The sequence below is a fragment of the Eutrema salsugineum genome, unplaced genomic scaffold, assembly GCF_000478725.1.
Source record: "Eutrema salsugineum unplaced genomic scaffold, Eutsalg1_0 scaffold_20, whole genome shotgun sequence".
Classification (NCBI taxonomy): Eukaryota; Viridiplantae; Streptophyta; class Magnoliopsida; order Brassicales; family Brassicaceae; genus Eutrema; species Eutrema salsugineum.
Genome location: NW_006256828.1, coordinates 1,486,493 through 1,504,449, shown reverse-complemented (window position 1 = coordinate 1,504,449; position 17,957 = coordinate 1,486,493). Strand labels below are relative to the sequence as shown.

The 17,957-nt window shown below is 29.1% G+C and overlaps 3 protein-coding genes and 1 long non-coding RNA gene across 4 annotated transcripts; 1 reads left to right on the top strand and 3 right to left on the bottom strand.

Annotated features, from left to right (window-relative positions):
- Positions 1 to 2,103: 2,103 nt before the first annotated feature.
- Positions 2,104 to 4,163, bottom strand: LOC18015946 (rac-like GTP-binding protein ARAC2). Its single transcript, XM_006398218.2, has 7 exons — positions 3,993 to 4,163; positions 3,467 to 3,554; positions 3,268 to 3,377; positions 3,064 to 3,127; positions 2,514 to 2,578; positions 2,328 to 2,393; positions 2,104 to 2,217 (listed from the first exon to the last, which is right to left on the bottom strand). The coding sequence occupies exons 1-7, from the start codon at positions 4,089 to 4,091 to the stop codon at positions 2,104 to 2,106; spliced, it is 606 nt and encodes a 201-aa protein (XP_006398281.1). The 5' UTR covers positions 4,092 to 4,163.
- A 4,425-nt stretch (positions 4,164 to 8,588) lies between these two features.
- LOC112086396 lies at positions 8,589 to 9,766 on the bottom strand. The gene is made up of 2 exons (XR_002899520.1): positions 9,133 to 9,766; positions 8,589 to 8,845 (listed from the first exon to the last, which is right to left on the bottom strand). It is a non-coding gene; the product is annotated as an uncharacterized LOC112086396 (long non-coding RNA).
- Positions 8,732 to 12,755, top strand: LOC18015945 (GDSL esterase/lipase At5g45960). The gene is made up of 5 exons (XM_006398217.2): positions 8,732 to 9,046; positions 9,125 to 9,255; positions 9,966 to 10,199; positions 12,008 to 12,278; positions 12,526 to 12,755. Exons 1-5 carry the CDS (start codon positions 8,749 to 8,751, stop codon positions 12,720 to 12,722), a joined length of 1,131 nt encoding a protein of 376 aa, XP_006398280.1. The 5' UTR covers positions 8,732 to 8,748; the 3' UTR covers positions 12,723 to 12,755.
- A 401-nt stretch (positions 12,756 to 13,156) lies between these two features.
- Positions 13,157 to 15,820, bottom strand: LOC18015944 (GDSL esterase/lipase At5g45950). The gene is made up of 5 exons (XM_006398216.2): positions 15,479 to 15,820; positions 15,213 to 15,340; positions 14,863 to 15,096; positions 13,606 to 13,852; positions 13,157 to 13,471 (listed from the first exon to the last, which is right to left on the bottom strand). Exons 1-5 carry the CDS (start codon positions 15,750 to 15,752, stop codon positions 13,281 to 13,283), a joined length of 1,074 nt encoding a protein of 357 aa, XP_006398279.1. The 5' UTR covers positions 15,753 to 15,820; the 3' UTR covers positions 13,157 to 13,280.
- Between the last annotated feature and the right edge of the window lie 2,137 nt (positions 15,821 to 17,957).

Sequence of the window (17,957 nt, the reverse complement as noted above, 5' to 3'; positions counted from 1 at the left end):
ATTGTACTCTTGATTTTTGCCTGTAAAACTTCTCCTCAGCCGTTTTCAATTTATTCCATATTTCCCTCGCCTCCTTCTCCTGAGCGGCAACCAGAGGGTCAGGAGCCATAAGAAGAGATCGCTGGAGGTCGGATAAGATAGATTCCTGCTCTTTGACTCTATTCGAGATACCACTATAGTGCTTTTTGTTCAAACTCTTCAGATTCCTCTTTAAGCACTTCATAACTCGCACAAGCTTGAACTGCGACGAACCAGTAACATTGTCACAGTCCCAGGCATCCTTGACAATATTAGCAAAAGATGGGTGGTCAATAACATGATGAAAGAACCTGAAAGGTTTACAAGAACGCTGCTGATGGGAGGGAATACGAAACAGGCAAACCGCATGATCAGACAACGACGGGTCCAAGGCACGTTTTGCGACATCTTATCTCTTGTAATTAATGACGATTACCACTAATTCATTCGTCTCCACCTTTTTTTTTCCACCGTCACTGTTCATCACTTATGAAAGAAAAGAAATGAACACATACTACGAGACATTATGCAGAGAAGAAAGGCCTTGAAGTTCATTTGGTTTTCTATCTCCTCTGTTTTTTTTGTTTGCATATCTTCCATTCAAAATGTATCAGGGAGCTTCCAGCTTTACATTGTTTTTAATTTTCTCTTTAAACCTTTGTAAATAATTTCGATACAATAAATCTAACATTGCAACAAAAAATACTCAAAAAAAAAATATAAATAACGGATTTGATTATACATCAACGAATAAAATTTATCAATAGAAAATATCGTATAATTTCAGTTTTTTTTTTCCGTTTTTACTGTCCTAGTAAACATATTCAACTGATTAAATTTCCTCTATTGGTTCCTCATTGCTATTCTTTTTTTTATATACAAGAGCTCCACCAATATCATCTGATGGGCTTTTATACAAGAGTTCCTTTTGTTTTTTTGGCTTTTAGGTTTAATATCTTCGGAGAGTGGATCAAGCTTGTTAATTGAATCTATTTTGTTAACCGTGACACTTTAACTCTTGATTTTTAGGCGCACGCCAATTATAGAAGTTTCCCTACTGCAAACCTTGAATTAGTGGTAGTCCATTTTTTATTTGATGTATTTTATTTGAACTTGCACAAAACTATACTCATTATGTGAAGAGGTTACATGCACTTGAATTACATTAGTAATCATATCAACTTTTGGGCTAATACGTCTAGAATTAAAAACTAGCTAGCTCCCTAGCTTCCTTCTCCAACTCTGTCCTCGTATACCATTCCCTTCACTTCCAAGCTGAATGGCATCTCCTTCTCTTAGGTTCAAAACTTCGAGTATTTTTATTTTTAATGTAATGTTTATCTTTCGTTTTGAGCTCTACTGTAAAAAACAAATATTATCGTATTCTTTTAAGGCATACGCGCAAAGTCACTCCATCTGTCTCCGGGATAGATTTGGTCGCTTTGGAAACATTAATCGGATAAATTTTTTTTTCATAAAAACCGTGTCCATCTGAAAACAGAAAATGACAAGATTAACACATCTGAAAAAAAAGAAAAGAAAAATAAGACCATTATAAAGTTGCTTTAACGAAAAAAAGACCATTATAAAGTTAAGAATTATATAGACATGAGTGTAAATGGTGTACTAGAGTAGGCTACTGGGCATTATACATAGGGAGACAAATATATTTATTTACTTATGACTTTGGCTTTCTAATTTTGTCAAATTTACCATTCCTACACGCTAGCTTCCTATCTTTTTCCCCAAGTCTTCTTCTTTCATGATCATAAAAATTGACACATTTTATTTTATTTATAAAGGTTTTTTTTGTTTTAACTATTTATAAAGTTTTAATCAATCATATCATCTTAGTCTCTTATTAACTCTTATACTTACAACTAAAAAGGTTAAACGATGGATTGTCGTTCTTACGGATCAATTGGCGATTAACTCTTTATTATTACTAAAATATCATCAACAACAAAAATCATTAGTCTCTCCGCTTCGGTCAAGACTAAGAGATCCTCTTTTGCCATTACAAATATATATATAAAAAAAAAACACATGTATATGTAAATGTTTTTTTATTCAAATGTTGAAATATTAGAGAAGAAGGCATGTTCTTGATCTCCTGGTCTTTAATGGCTTTATCTTCTTCTTTGCCTTTGGTGGCCTCAAAGCGACCCTGATCGCGGTATCAAACACTGCCTTCACATTCTGTTAAATATTGAGAAAGAAAAAACAAACTTATTTCAGCTTACTCAATTTATTATATTTTATTACAACTCAATGTGGATTATATAATTTCCTTATAAACAATTAAATACCTGTTGGGTTTTGGAGCTGCATTCTAAGTACCTAACGGCTCCAATCATCTTCCTTAGTTCTTCTCCCTGTTACTCAAATTCATCCATAATATTTCACTCACAGTTATGATTTTTTGTGTTTAACATATAGAAATCGATATATGTATGCATTTTAAATATTAAACATATTTTTCTTTATAACGGTACCTGCACAGTTGTTATAGAAGCTGCTCCTGGATGATCTTTTAAGAATTCCTTGTCATCCCTCAAATCTGTAATTTTTTTTTTTCGGGTAACATTATTTCACTAATGAAAATATAGTTTATTGATTAATAATTAATTGATAAAAGGAAAATGTAAGCTAAACTTGGCTACTGCTTGTAAGCCCATTAACGATCCAACCGGACTATATTTTGCTACATTTTTAGCCATTTTGCTACAATATCATCGGATTCAATTGTTTTAATATTGTTCTCTACTATAGAAACAAGAAAATGTCAGAAAATAAAGAATATGCAGAAAAATATATATACGAAAAACCGAACAAGTAAGTTAGATAACTTTAATTAAGTGCAAAATTATCAAATGATTAAATTTTTAAACGTACATTTCACTAAAATGTATAAAAATAAATAGATATAAAAATAAATCACAATTTCACAAATCAAAAAATAAATATTATGATATTGCAAAATATCAAATGTTTTCATTAACAGAATTCTATTTTACATATCCAATAAGAAAAAAAAATTCTTACCTAATTTGGTTCCGACGAGTACAATGGGAATACTAAGTGCAAAATGTTTCAGCTCCGGAAGCCACTATAAATCAAGAAATTAATTTAATTTTCTCAACAAAAATATTTTATTTTTTTCTAAATATTTTTTAACAAATTTAGACAACAAGTCTTTCAAAAAATGTTTCACCATTTTGAAAACAGATGTAAGTTGAAAAAAGTTACCTTTTTGTAAATATTCTCGTAACTGGCCTTGCTAATTAGGGAAAATGCCAATAAAAACACATCTGCCCCTCTGTAACTCAAAGGCCTTAGCCTGTTATAGTCTTCCTGCCCTGATAATTCCACATTAATTCTAATTATTAAAACTAATAGTTATATTGATCCATTTATCTGTTTATTGTTTTAGTAAAAAAAAAATTACCGGCAGTATCCCAGAGGCCGAGGTTGACAGTACTTCCATCGACCACCACATTTGCACTGAAATTGTCGAAAACTGTCGGAACATAATCCTGTAATTGCATTTTATATCATTTATATTCCAAACGTATAGAAAACAAAAAAGGTGGATAATGTCTCAAGTGAGCAAAGATAGAAATGTACAGTAGTTTAGCTTTGGTTTCGGATTTAGGTCCATAAGTATTAAATGAGATATTTTCGTTTCAAGTTCACGTAACAATTTTAAAATATTACTATACTATAAAACTTGAAGCTATATATCTATATTTTTTTCCGATATGAAACGTGAAAAAAACCCCCTAAATTAGTATGAGAGTAATTTCCATCAATATGTATCAATACTACACCAGGCCTTGTCGAAACGAATCCTAAAACCTAAACAACTTGAAATTATATAGAAGCCAACAAAATCTCCAAGTAACTAACATAGAAGGCTTAAAACATCAATTTGAAACATTTCAAAAAACAGAAAGATATGTTAAATATATTACCGTAGGAAAAGTGTTGCTGGTATATGAAATGAGCATACAAGTCTTCCCCACTGCTCCATCTCCGACAGTCACACACTTGATGAATCTTGCTGTGCTCATAATTTGCTTTTCTTCTATCTTCAGTTCCTTTTTCTGTTTATGAACAATTTGTGTATATGTGTTTGGGTTATATGTTCAGAAGAGAATAAAATTGGTGGAGGGTTCTTAAGAGACTTTTGTGATGATGATAATTGTTTATTGGTGAAGAGGATGATTCTGATGACACCTATTATTGTTAATTATTATTTGCTTAGTGGTAGGGGAAGCCATTTGCAACAATAAGTACCAGAGTAACGGTTAATCATTAACCGAACAAATACCGAATCAATGAACTTTATAGATAACTATGGTATTATGTATCCTCAGATGGAATAAACAAGCAAACCGAACAAACTCATTGAAACGGTGGAAATATTTTGAGCCAAATCGAGCAAAACTGAATCACAATGTTTTTTAATCGAATCAAACCGTATCAAACCGAAAAGTAAAACTATTCACCTTTTGCCTCTCTTATAGTCGTATTTATTGGTTAATGTTTATTTAATTTAATGAATTAAAATGATGAGGAATTGAGTATTTCTTTTACTTCAAGTGCAAGATCTTGTGGTCGGCGAAAGTGATCTTGTGGTTGTGAGTGGATTTATGAAGTGTTGGAGAAGGAACTCTCATCGTACTTCCTTTATTTTGTATTATTAAAATATTTTGTATCTATTGTCTTACTTGCTCACATACTAACAACCTTGGACATTGATAGGATCGACTAATATATTTCGATTTTTATTTTGTTTGAAATCGTGAGCTAATAACTTTATATTTTAACAAGATCTCGTGTGCTAATAATTACATTTTAACAAGATCTTGAGTGCTAATAATTTTACGTTCTTTTTTTTCTCCCTTACCTCGCAGATATAGTAAAAACTCTATAAATTAATAATGTTAGGTTTTTATCAAAAAAAAAAATTAATAATGTTAAAATTTGATAATTTATTAATTTATAGAGTTCTTAATTTATAAATTTTAAATAAAAATTATTTTTATTTTTCATTAATTTTGAAAGATTTTTTTAAATATTAGAATTAAAAATTATTTCTAAAATTAAAGATAAGTTCCAAAAAAACTTCAATTTAAAATAAATAAAAATTATTCAACTCATATTTTAGTAGATTATATCACTTATATATTTATACCAGAAATTTTTATGGTAATTATTAATTTATGATATTAATGGGACCATATATTTATATAAGAGTTTTGTTAAAATTGTTATCTTATTATCTTATCGAATTATATCATATTTTAAACTAATTCAATTTGGGACCATGAAAAATTATTAATTTATAGTGTTTATTAAATTATCAAATATTAATTTATAAAGTTTCTACTGTATATTTCATGAAAATTATAATTATTGGCATATATCCAAATATATTATTTATCTATGTCCTCATAGACATTAATTTTTGTTAAATCATTTTTTTCTCGACAGATATTTCTTATGTAACTTTCATGCAAATTTATGATGATCCAGATGACCCTTTTTGATATATGAATGATGAAACAATAAGGTTCATGCATCTAGGTACAACACTTCCGCCTGGGGTTATTAGCAGGAAGATTTTGCAGATCCTTAAAGACAAAGCAATGGCGCTAAAGAATCTAGACCACACGATGGGCCCTGAACTTGTTCGGATTTGGTTTCCAAGCTGAACCCAGTTGACTCTGGTCGAATCCAATCTCTCTCGTTCAGTGGCGAAGCTAGAAGTATTTTTATCGGGGCAAAAACAATTATGCTAAAACATTATCAAATGATGGGGGCAAATATATTTTGTGGTGTGGGGGCAATAATCATTTTCTTAACAATTTACACTAATTAAATTTTTTTTATTGGGGGCATCTGCCCCATCTTACTTCACCTGCCTCCTTCCTCTTCAGGTTTAGTCATTTAATTTGTGCTGTGCAAATGTACTCTCCCCTCCCTTTCTCTGGTTCGTTTTATCTTTAATGGTTGTAATGGTTCAGTTTGTTTCCTTGTAAGCTACTTTTTAGTTAATGAAGGCCTTTTAACCAAAAAAAAAACCTTCTCTGATACATTTTTGTCATATTTTCGTGTTTTGTTTTTACTTTATAGAAGTAGCTAGCACTACAAGAATTAAATGCCATTCCGACGGCCGTAATCGTTGGCGAGTCATCGCAAACATGTTACTTTGGCGACTTTCCTATGGACAGAAATCTGTAAGAACATGAGCCTCGAAACGTTTATATATATAAATCATACATCTTCCAACTCCATAGTAAGTATAGAATTCCAAAAGTTTTCGGACAATATTCATGGGAGACGTCAGAATCTGGTCAGAAATGGTCAGTTTCCGATGATATTCCACCACAAATGTGTTGGAAAAACCCTTGGAATCATTATTTGGTAACTATAATTTTTTATGTATTCAACGGATTTTTCAATGAATTACCTAGAAACATACTCTGTTAGTAATTTCTTACCCACTTTCGAATGATGTTTATAAGAAAATATCGTAAAATAACTTGGATGAAAATTTCCTATGAGTTTCTAAAAAAAACTATTTTCATCGGACGAGTTTTGCTCCTTCTTGGAGTTTTTCCGACGATTAGAGTGGTTAGACTACTTTGGTTGTATTACCAACTTTAGTGTCTTACTTAAATCACTTCAAACCATTCGAGGTATACTACGTAGAGGACATGTTTTTTTTTTCTTCTACCAGTAGAGTTATAGAGTAAACGATTTCTGTCTCTATCAAGTAAACAAAATTTTGAACAATATGTCAGACAGATTATGGTTTTACATTGAAAACATGGAGAAAAATTTTCTTTAAAAAAAACTTTGTTAACGGAGGTTGTAAACGCTGGCTAGTCAAGTGGATTTGTCGTTATTATTCTCTAACTTTGTCAATTTTCTTATAACTCTGTCAAGTGATTATCTGAAATGAAATGGAGACTTTTTCATACAGTAATATGCATTACATCGTCCTATATTCTAACATTATTCTCCGGCTAAGCATTAACCAACCGTCGTTGCATTGACGGTATTTCTACCGTGTCCATAAACTTTAAATTCTTTTTAAGAAAAGGAAATGAGCCTCATGAAAATTAGTCTAACCCATCTTGCGTGTAAGATCTTTCCTGGAGGTATGTAACCCCATCTATGGACCATTCATGAGCCATGCATATAATATCTATATTTAAATCAATACAATGCATATAATATATGTTTGAGTGGAATTACGGATTCTCTAGAACATTAAATTTGTTCTACGAAAGGCATTCCGCTTGCTTGGAATAACCGGTGAGCATAGGGTGAAAGACTCGTCCAGTGTAGAGGGACCTTGTGCTACGACTCAGAGAAGTACGCCTTCTGGTCCTTGTTTGGTGAGCTACATGTTATAAGATATGATTTGCAACACGAAAAATATTAAGACAATCTTCGGGGGAAACGAAAAGGGTCATAAGAAGTAACAAAAATCAATATATTTTGCCTTACAAACTGTAGTCATCATATAAAAATCAAAATATTTTGCATTACAAATTTTTTTTTGTAATGACCATTTCTAACCTTGTTTTTTTCTAAATCTTTCTTCAATTTTATACAAATATGATAGAGCAAATTAAGAAAAAGAGAGTTATAACTTATAACTACAAACAAAATTGAAAACATTTAACTTTAAAAAAAACATCTAACATTAGAAAATGCGAGAGTAATAATTAATTGAACAAACAAGTGCATATTTAGTTAGGAGTTAACTATCTGAAGAATTAAACAAATAAGGAGTAATGACTTTTATTTGTGTCACCAAATAATGGAGATATTTAATAATCAGCTCCGTAACTAATTATGAGCTATCTCATTAATGTGATGTACTTATACCAATAAGCTTGTTTGTCTTATTTACTTAAGAAATCGACTGGCTTGATCGATGTTTGGGTACTCATCATACTATTACTATTAGTAGCAATGCTATTACTAAAAAATAAACTATTTTAAAGCAAGTTCAGTATATAGCATAAGTTAATGAATACGTACAATTTATAGCACTCCAATATTTAAAGCTTCACCTAAATAATCCAGATGCAAGTTGTTGCATTAACTTGTCGGTCCACGTGATTATTCATCAAAAATAGATAGTTGCTAACTATTATCAGCAAATAAAACTTCCGTTTGTGGAATTTCTCGGTCGAATAAAAGAAAATAACTTGGAAGATGTATTCTTCGAACTTTACTTTATTTCCGATCGGTTACTGATTTTGTTTTACCTCCTTTCCTTTTGAAATACAGAAATCTTAAAAACGCATTTTGTGTTTGGTTTGGTTTGGCAGAGCTTCGGTTCAGAATTAGTTCATGATTTAAAGGATCTTAAATTTTAGTATATTTCATGATTGTTAGAAAGCATAAAATGGAGTATTTAACATGATGGAAGTTATGTTTTCTTTTATATCTATAAAAATCAATAAATTAATAAATGTACCGAGTTGCGGTCGAACTTGGTTAATCGACAAATTTATCAATATAATTTTCTTTATTGAACAAATTTTGAGATTTTTTTTATATAGAACTTTGATTTGGGTTGGTTGTTTAAACCAAAAATAGACACCTCTAATAAATATGATTGGATATTATATTATATTATGTGATTACATTAGAAGGTATCAACCAAGCTTCTCATTTGTCTCCACTCCAATCGTTCACAACATGAGAGGTCATTCTTTTTCTTTTTCCTTCATCTTCTTCATCTTCCTATTCTTCATACCCTTCTCTTTCTCTACACCAAAACCGGAACTTGTGAAACCTAAACCAATCGGATCATACCATCAAAGAAAACAACCAGTCTCAGCTATTCTAGTTTTTGGAGATTCAACAGTGGATCCAGGCAATAATAACTATGTCGACACAATATTCAAATGTAATTTTCCCCCTTATGGACTTGATTTCAAAAACAGCATTCCCACCGGTAGATTTTGCAACGGTCGACTTGTGACAGATTTCATCGGTTAGTACATTTTTATAAATGATTTTATTAAAAAAAATTCTAAATTTTATTAGTGAATCTCTATCATCATAAGTATAGGTTCATACATTGGAGTGAAGGAGAATGTGCCAGCATATTTGGACCCAAATCTTGGAATAACTGAGTTAATGAGTGGAGTTAGCTTTGCTTCAGCTGGTTCTGGATTTGATCCTCTCACTCCAACCATTGGTGTTAGTAAACCAGTCTTCTTCTCATCTCTCTCTTTTTGATTCGAGAAAAATATTAAAAACTTACAAAAAAAGAAGAAGAAGAAGATCGCTTATTACAGTAATTAAAGTTGAAAAAATTAATAAAATAAAAAACACTATCTCAAATCAATCATTACTTGACGACAAAAAGATAATGAGTTTTTATAACTTTATGTAAGGTGCGCATGTCTTTTTATTGCAAAGGGATTATCCAAAATTATCGCCGAGTTGACGACAAAATGAAGCGAGTTTTAATTTGGCATTTGGCCCTTTTGCTTTTTTTTTGGTTACCTTTTAGTCTTTTCATCTTCACATAGGAATACTATTATATCTATAGCTAAGGCCAGCTTGAGTTGTTATTTTGACTCACTAACCATTAGGGTAATAACTTGGGTAATCAAATTACAACTCATAAATTATATTGTTGTGCTGTTATCAAAAGAACAATTATATATGTTGTGGTCAATATTACTCAATCTGTTTCAAATTAACATTATGGTCATAATAATATATATATATATATATTTTTGTTACTTTTCTAAGTATTTTTACTCCATCTGTTTAAAAATAATGTTGTTGGATTTTTTTATTTTCACAAATATATATATATATATATGTTTATCTGTCAAGTTTTTGAGTGAATTTTATTAATTGTATTGTATGTTGTGTTGCTTTCATTGGTGGGAAGGTAGAACGTAATAGACATTCCGACTCAGCTAGAGTATTTCAGACAGTACAAGAGACAATTGGAGGATAAAATAGGAAAACAAAAAATGGAAAAACACATAGAAGAGGCTGTGTTCTGTGTAAGTGCAGGAACCAACGATTTCGTCATAAATTATTTCACAATTCCCACACGACGAGAGACCTTCTCTATCGAAGCTTACCAGCAGTTCGTTATTTCTAATCTCAAACAATTTATCCAGGTAAACTAGTATTTTCTTATTTTTAATAAAATGTTATTGATCGATTACAAATATACATATATATATATATACATAACTATATCTTCTTAGATTTTTAATCAAATTGACGTTCAATGTCGATTTGAGTTCAGTTTCAATAATGATTTTGTAGATTTTTGGTTAAACCAAAAAAATTGAGCCTAATTTTGTTTGGTGGGTTTGATATTTGTTGCAAAGTCAGATTTATAATAAAATGTAATATACCATTGATCTTAAAAAAAAAATCCACCACATTTATTTCATTATTTTCTCAGTTTTTTTTTTAGGATTTTTTTTTGTATAGTACCTTAAATTTATAAAACAAATTATACATTATATATAATAGATATATTCTCTAATACCACAAAAAAAAAATCCAGTTTTAGTTCCAAGAATAACACAATCTTGATAAAATTCTAAAATACTACATACATTTTATGAGAGATTCATTAAGATTTTGTAGGGTTCTTAAACAATTAGTATCCATTCCTAATTTTTCTGTTATGATTTTTTCCTAAACCTGAAATTTATGACACTCATTTGGTTTTGGCGGGGTTTAGGAAGAATATTACCATTTGGGACACTTTTTCAAAGTGTAATTGTCAAAATAACACTTTTTGGAGGTGAGACACTTATCTTATTTTGCTTATGTTTTTTTACTTTTTATCTTTTTTTTTCTTTTACTTTCTATTTACCTACAGAAAAATATTAAAACGTACGAGACTCATTTAAATTCATTTGTCAGCTTCCACACACTAAATCGCATGAGATCCATCTTAATTTATCAACTTCCACACACTAAATCACACAAAACTCACCTATATATATGCAATTATATAGATACACATGTAAATATGTATATATATGTATTTATATAGTTATATTCATCTATAATATATGCACGTGAATATGCATATAAATATACATGTATATTTATATAGTTATATCCATCTATACTTTATGTACATAGATATACATATATATATATATCTATATATTTTTGTTCACGTATACGCTACTATATGGATACGTATGTAGATACATATATATATTTTTATAATTGTATAGATATCCATATATTTGTGTCCACGTGGACGCTACTATATGGATACGTATGTGTTTATCACTAAACGGCAAAAGAATTTAAGTTAAAGATTACAAATGGGTATCAAAGTATTATGAAAAAATTATATAATTAGTGCACAAATAGTAAAAAAGTGTGATAATTAATAATAGATAAATATTAATATAATATTAAATAAAAAAGAATATAGATAAGTAATAGTGTGTTAATGAAATAAGTTTTTAAATCATTTTTAGTGCACAAATAGTAAAAAAGTGTGATAATTAAAATTTAAAAGTGTCTATTTTAGATATTATAAACTTAAAAATGTCTTACATGATAACACTCGGATTTAGAAGATAAGACAAAAAATTCGTTACCTTAAAAGTTGTTCTTTCTTATATGTGTTTTCTTTTTTTTTTTCTTAATTTTGCTCGAATTTACTTAACCACATACATATATTTATAGTTGAATGAGTAGATTGAATCTGACTATGGAATATTAAATTTGTAAAAAAGTTGGCTCCAACTTCGATCTTCTTGAGTCAGATTCTTGAAATCGATTTGTCTCCTCTAGCTCATATTCAAAATAGGCTGGTTTCAGTGATTCAATTTGGATTTGATCGGCTCCGTATTTATTTTGTTGTTTTAACATCAACCCGGTTTAGTTGTTTTAATATACTTTTTTATTTTATTTTTTCAATTAATATGGTTATATAAATGGTCAGGGTTTATGGAATGAAGGAGCGAGGAAAATAACGGTGGCAGGTTTGCCACCAATTGGGTGTTTACCAATTGTTATAACTTTATTCTCCAGCGAAACATTGACCAACCGTCGTTGCATTGACCGTTTCTCCACTGTGGCCGTAAACTACAACTTCTACTTACAAAAAGAATTGGACCTCATGCAAATGAATTTGGCCCATATTGGGTCCAAAATCTTTTACCTCGACGCGTATAATCCATTCTATGAGATCATTCATGACCATCAAAAATACGGTAAATACAAAAATTATTTGGATACAATATTGGGATAATTATAAGAAAATTCTATAGTAGAAAATATGCTTTTTAAAAAAAAATTAGAAAAATAGACTATATTGTTTACGTTTTAGGGTTAAGAGTTTTTTTTAACTACTTAAGGGTTAAGAGTTTTATGTTTTTGGACTTACATTCTGGTTTTTTGAATAGTCTCACAGTGAGTCCTAACTTTTTACTAAAATTTATATATACATGTATGTTATAGGGTTTGAAGAAGTAAGCAGTGGATGTTGTGGAAGTGGATACTTAGAGGCTTCGGTCTTGTGCAATCCGAAGTCATACGTGTGTCCTAATACATCTGCTTATGTGTTTTTTGATTCTATCCATCCAAGTGAGAAGGCTTACTTTATTCTCTTTGAAACTCTCCGACCAACTATTGATTCCATCCTCAGTTATTTCTGAGATCTTATTTAATTTAAGTAATATATCCGATTATCACTGTTAGCTAATCGATAAGTTAAATCTGATATATTGATAGATTTTCTTCGTCCATGATTGGTGATGAAATGTTGTGATGTTTTTTATAAAACAAAAATTATTGAACGTCTTCAAATGTAATGATGGTCTTTGTTTAATATTTCTAATAGAATTAATATTATCCTACATATGATGTTTCTTTTGTTTCTATTAGTCACAGACACTTATTTGAAAGAACCAAATCAAAAGTAACTAAAACAAAACTATACCATATCGATAAACAGATTGTTAGATACTCTTCTTTAGCAAAAGGTTTTGCTGTTATATAGTTAAAATTTTATAAAGGTTTATTAGTTCAAAGATACTTATATAAAACTATAAAACAACAGTTAATGTTTAAAAGCGAGATATTTCTCAAATTTTGCTCAATTATAATGTATTCTTCGTTTTGAAATATTAGATATAACATCTTTCGATTTTTTCAATTACATCCTCACGTTTTTCAGACATATATCATGATAGTATACGAACATATAACATATCCTAAACGAGAAAATCTTCACTAATAGATGCAATGGCCTTCTTGACAATGATTTGATACATTCTTTGTGTTGGATGGACCGCATCCCAAAATACGTATTTGGTAGGATCTTTGCATACTTCCATATCTTTGCATGTCTCTCCATATTCGTAAGTACCTGTTCCACAACATCCTTTCGAAGCCTCGATGAATCCTACAATTTAAAACCAAAAGGAACATAAATTAGATCCATATTGATCCCCTTAAAGTACTAAGTTTATGTTTTAAGTAATTAGATCCATTGGCCAAAAACCAAAAAAAAAAAAGTAATTAGATCCATGTTCTTACCAAATTTTCTTGGGGTTTTAATAGCTTCTTGGATGGTAGAATAGGCATCGACGTAGATAGTTTTTAAACCAATTTCAGATTGCAGAAGCTCGAGATTCTTGACGATTCTGGAGTTGAAGGAAAAAGCGATTTGGTTTAATTGATTAACGCAAGTCTTTTGGCCTCTTAGGTATTTTATTAGGGGCATGCAGCCCATGGGAGGAACTCCTACGACCACCAGTCTTCTAGCTCCAAGTCTATGCAACATCTATAAAATAACAAGAAGAAAACCAAAAAGATGATTCGAATCTTCTTTATATAAGAGTTAAAGTGCAATTCATATCCTTTAGTTTAATATGTACATGTTTTTATTAGAGTTATCTATTCCGGTTTGGTTTATCCAAATCAAACCAAGTAGATTTTAAAAAAAAATCATCAATATGAATTAAAATAATACAATTTTGAAAATTTAAATATATTTTTTCTTTGGCAAAATATAGAAACTGAACTAAATCTAAGTTAAATTTTTTTGTTTCATAAACTTTTTTTTTCAGTGAAACAATCTACTGGTCACTCTGACAAAAAATTCAATTGGACATTTCAAGTGGCTATATATTTATGTTTCCCAATAAATGGGAATTAAAAGTTACTGAGCTTAGTAGTTCAAGAAAGTAAATGCTAAAATCAATATATTTTCTTGCTGACAACTGCTAAAATCAATTTTACAAAAACAAAAAAAAAAGACAAAAACAAAAACAAAAACGAATTATATACGTGTGGATATGGTTTGTCCGTCGACATGTGTCAGACACCGGACATGAAAAATCAAAAATTCACGTCATTTTCTTTGAAATTAATTCTGTCAACAACCAGATACGATTCGTATTATTTTCTTTGTACTTGGTCTCTTTTCTTTCCCTATTTTCTCTTTTTGTTGTTGCTGTAATTTATGACTTTTTTTGGCTCGTATTTAATTATCAGGACCCTCATACATACACAAGGTATATGTCAAAGTTTTTAATTTCAATATAAACACATACGCATTTATTTCAGCAGCAAATAATTATTTCACACACAGAGACACGTTCTTCTTTTTTTTTAATAGTCGATTAGTTCAAGCCGTAGTGAAAACGTAATTGGTTTTCTTCACAAAAAGAAATATTTTTTTTTTTAATTCTTGCTACACGAACCCAATGAATAAAGTATACCTTATATGATTATTATCTAAGCATATATATAGAGCTATCGTATACGAGGTTTGTGGAGACGAATACATACCTTGATGTCGTAAATCATACGGGAGGAGAGAAAGTCGATGTATTGTTCAACTGTGAATTGCTTTTGTCGAGTAAAATCGACTAAGTAATTTTGAAGGAAGTCATTTGATCCCATACTTAGAAGAAATATCGCATTATTTATCATTTTCGAGCTCTCTAATGGACCGACCAATTTACTGAGGTGAATCTTGTAATGCAAAAAGTATCTGGCTTGCGTCGAGAAACTCCACACGTTCTGTTTCATCCCGAGAAAAAAAATCAATTTCAGTTCGATTTAATATGGAAAGAGAGTTTTCAACTTTAATTATGTTTTTTACTAGAAGTAGAAAAGGGAAACATGTTTAGGCTTACGGATATATTAGCTGTGAGATCGTCATAGCCAGAACCAGCTGAGGCAAAACTTGCACCACGAGGTAGATCGGCTTGGGTTAGGGTTGGATCAAGAAAAGCCGGTATGGGCGGGTGACCCATGGCTTCCGCTGAGAAAAACAAAAAAAAATTCAATGAAAAATATATATAAGTTTTACGTGAACATAATTTCATAAATTTAAAGTAAAACATTCAGTTAAGATACATAAGTATTAATACTAATATGAATACTATAATGTAAAGCTTACCGATAAAATCGGGTGCAAGTAATCCGTCACATAATCTTCCGGTAGATTTATGGTTCACGAAATTTCCACCATAAGGTGGGAAATTTCCTTTCAAATCAGTATTGAGGAAATTGTTGTTTCCTGGATCAACACTAGAATCTCCAAACACAATAACTGTTGTGACATTGTGCTTTGCGGCTAGCTGAGGAAGGAGGTGGACGTCCAGAGCCACAACCGAAGGCAACTGATGCAACGCCACAGTCGCAAAAAGAGTCACAATCATAACAATCAACATTTTTATAGATAGAGAGAATGCAAGACTTTTCTCTTAGTTAGAAATGTCCTTTCGAGATAATGTGAATATATCATATGGTTTGTGATAAGAGTTGTTATATATATATTGAGAGAGGGTTTTTTTTTGGGACAGCTTGGCGTTCAGTTGTTGGTTGAACAGAGATAATTCAATTTTGGTTCTTGAGTAAATTTTTTTTTGTTGAAGTATATCTTTATGATTTTGTTGTCTCTCACACCTATTTTTGGTATAATGGGCTCCATCATATTTAATTTATATTCGTTAAATAATACATTTTGGTGTTTTATATCCGTACTTCTCTTCAGATTTGAATCCGAACATAACAACTATCTCAAATTTAACTAAAACTAGATTTTAACCCCGTGCATCCGCACGTGAATATTTTTTTTTTCTAATATAAGTTGCATTTATCTTTTTGTTTAGATATAATTTATTTTTGTTATTTATTTTTTTAAAATCAAAAAATTGTAATCATATTTTAATTTTAAACAGTAAAATTTATATATTAGTAGAATAAGAGTATACGTTAATTAAGTATACATTGATCTAATGTTAATTATAAACTTTGTTATTATGTGAATTTAGATTTACACATAAACACTCTATATATCTATGAATTTGCTAATCCATCCGTTTAGTTGTCTTAAATTATTTTTAATATCTTACATATTTTGACAAACTAACACGTATAAGACTATAATTATAATTGTATAACCCTATAAATATTTATTAATATGGAATATTTGGACCAATTGATTATGAAAATATATAATAAGATATTTATTTACTATTTATGCTATTAAAAAAAAAATATTATATATATAAACGGGCTAACCTGTTAGTTTAACTGTCTCAAATCATCTTAATATCTTATATCTTTTAATAAATTAACTCATGGACCTTAAATATATATATACAGTAAAACCTCTATAAATTAATAATGTTGGGATCATGATAATTTATTAATTTATCGTGATATTAATTTAACTATAAATTAATAATTATTAATTTATAGAGAAAATTTACTTTTCGCATATAATTTTCTAAAACTTTCTTTGTATTAATGTTATATTTTGAAATTTTAACAAATCTCATTATATAAATTATGATTAAGAATCATAACTATCACAATAAAATAGTTTTTAACACCATATTGGATTGTCCATGTAAAAATATACATGTTCATAAGTTTAAAATTTATAAAAAAATCATGGCTGCTATCAATATTACTGATGATAAAATTGAAGATACACTACAATACATTTAAAAACATTTAAAGGTAAGAAAATCAATTATCACGTCAAAAAATCATCATAAATATTGAATATATATAGTAAAAGAGCAATAAAAGCTACTGATATAATAATTAGAGAGATAAGAACCAATGAGATTTCAAATTTAAGTAAAAATAAACACATTAGTCATATTTTAGAATATTGTATCAATATATAATTGCATAAATTTATATCATTATTAATTTATGTTTTTGTTGGGACCATAAGTTTATATAAGGGTTTCAAAAAAAATTATTATCTTATTATCTTATCGAATTTGATGGATTTTTACATTGGCCCGACTTGGGACCAGCAAAATTTATTAATTTATAGTGAATATTAATTTATCGAGTATTAATTTATAGAGGTTTTACTGTATATATATATAACTCTAATCAGCTCGATCATATTATTGTATAATATAAATATTTATTAATCTCAAATATTTGATATTTTAGACCGATAGTTTATGATAAAATACGATAAAATATTTATTTACTATGCATTTTTATAAAAAATATTATTTAAATTTAAAATTTTAAATTAAATCTTTCCTGTATTTAAGAAATTTTAAAGTATTAAAATTATTATCTAAATTTTCGTAATAAAATTTAATTATAATTTTTTTGAATGTTTTGAATTTAAATTAAATTGAATTCAAATTTTTGTAACTAAATTTAATTAAATTTCTAATAATTTGAAATTTAAATTAAAGATGACCTAGATTTTAGGAAATCTAAAAATATCTAAATTAATAACTAATTTTCAGAAATTAAATATAAAAATAAAATAAAATATTATAAAAAAAACTTTGGGAGTGTTTGGATACAACCACTAAATGTGTTTCTGTTTTAATAGAATAGATATACGGTAAATGAAATCATATCTTTAATTATTAGTTTGGCAAAATCAC

What these genes read in the sequence shown, in the direction of transcription:
- LOC18015946 (XM_006398218.2), bottom strand. Translation starts at nt 4,091, where the DNA reads ATGAGCACAGCAAGATTCATCAAGTGTGTGACTGTCGGAGATGGAGCA. An exon ending in CCAGCAACACTTTTCCTACG is followed by an intron (nt 3,555 to 3,992) that starts GTAATATATTTA and finishes ATGCAATTACAG; the next exon opens with GATTATGTTCCGACAGTTTT. An exon ending in ACTCGTCGGAACCAAATTAG is followed by an intron (nt 2,579 to 3,063) that starts GTAAGAATTTTT and finishes AAAAAATTACAG; the next exon opens with ATTTGAGGGATGACAAGGAA.
- LOC18015945 (XM_006398217.2), top strand. Translation starts at nt 8,749, where the DNA reads ATGAGAGGTCATTCTTTTTCTTTTTCCTTCATCTTCTTCATCTTCCTA. An exon ending in ACTTGTGACAGATTTCATCG is followed by an intron (nt 9,047 to 9,124) that starts GTTAGTACATTT and finishes TCATAAGTATAG; the next exon opens with GTTCATACATTGGAGTGAAG. An exon ending in CTCTCACTCCAACCATTGGT is followed by an intron (nt 9,256 to 9,965) that starts GTTAGTAAACCA and finishes GTGGGAAGGTAG; the next exon opens with AACGTAATAGACATTCCGAC.
- LOC18015944 (XM_006398216.2), bottom strand. Translation starts at nt 15,752, where the DNA reads ATGTTGATTGTTATGATTGTGACTCTTTTTGCGACTGTGGCGTTGCAT. An exon ending in ATCTCACAGCTAATATATCC is followed by an intron (nt 15,097 to 15,212) that starts GTAAGCCTAAAC and finishes GGGATGAAACAG; the next exon opens with AACGTGTGGAGTTTCTCGAC. An exon ending in TAAAACCCCAAGAAAATTTG is followed by an intron (nt 13,472 to 13,605) that starts GTAAGAACATGG and finishes TTTAAATTGTAG; the next exon opens with GATTCATCGAGGCTTCGAAA.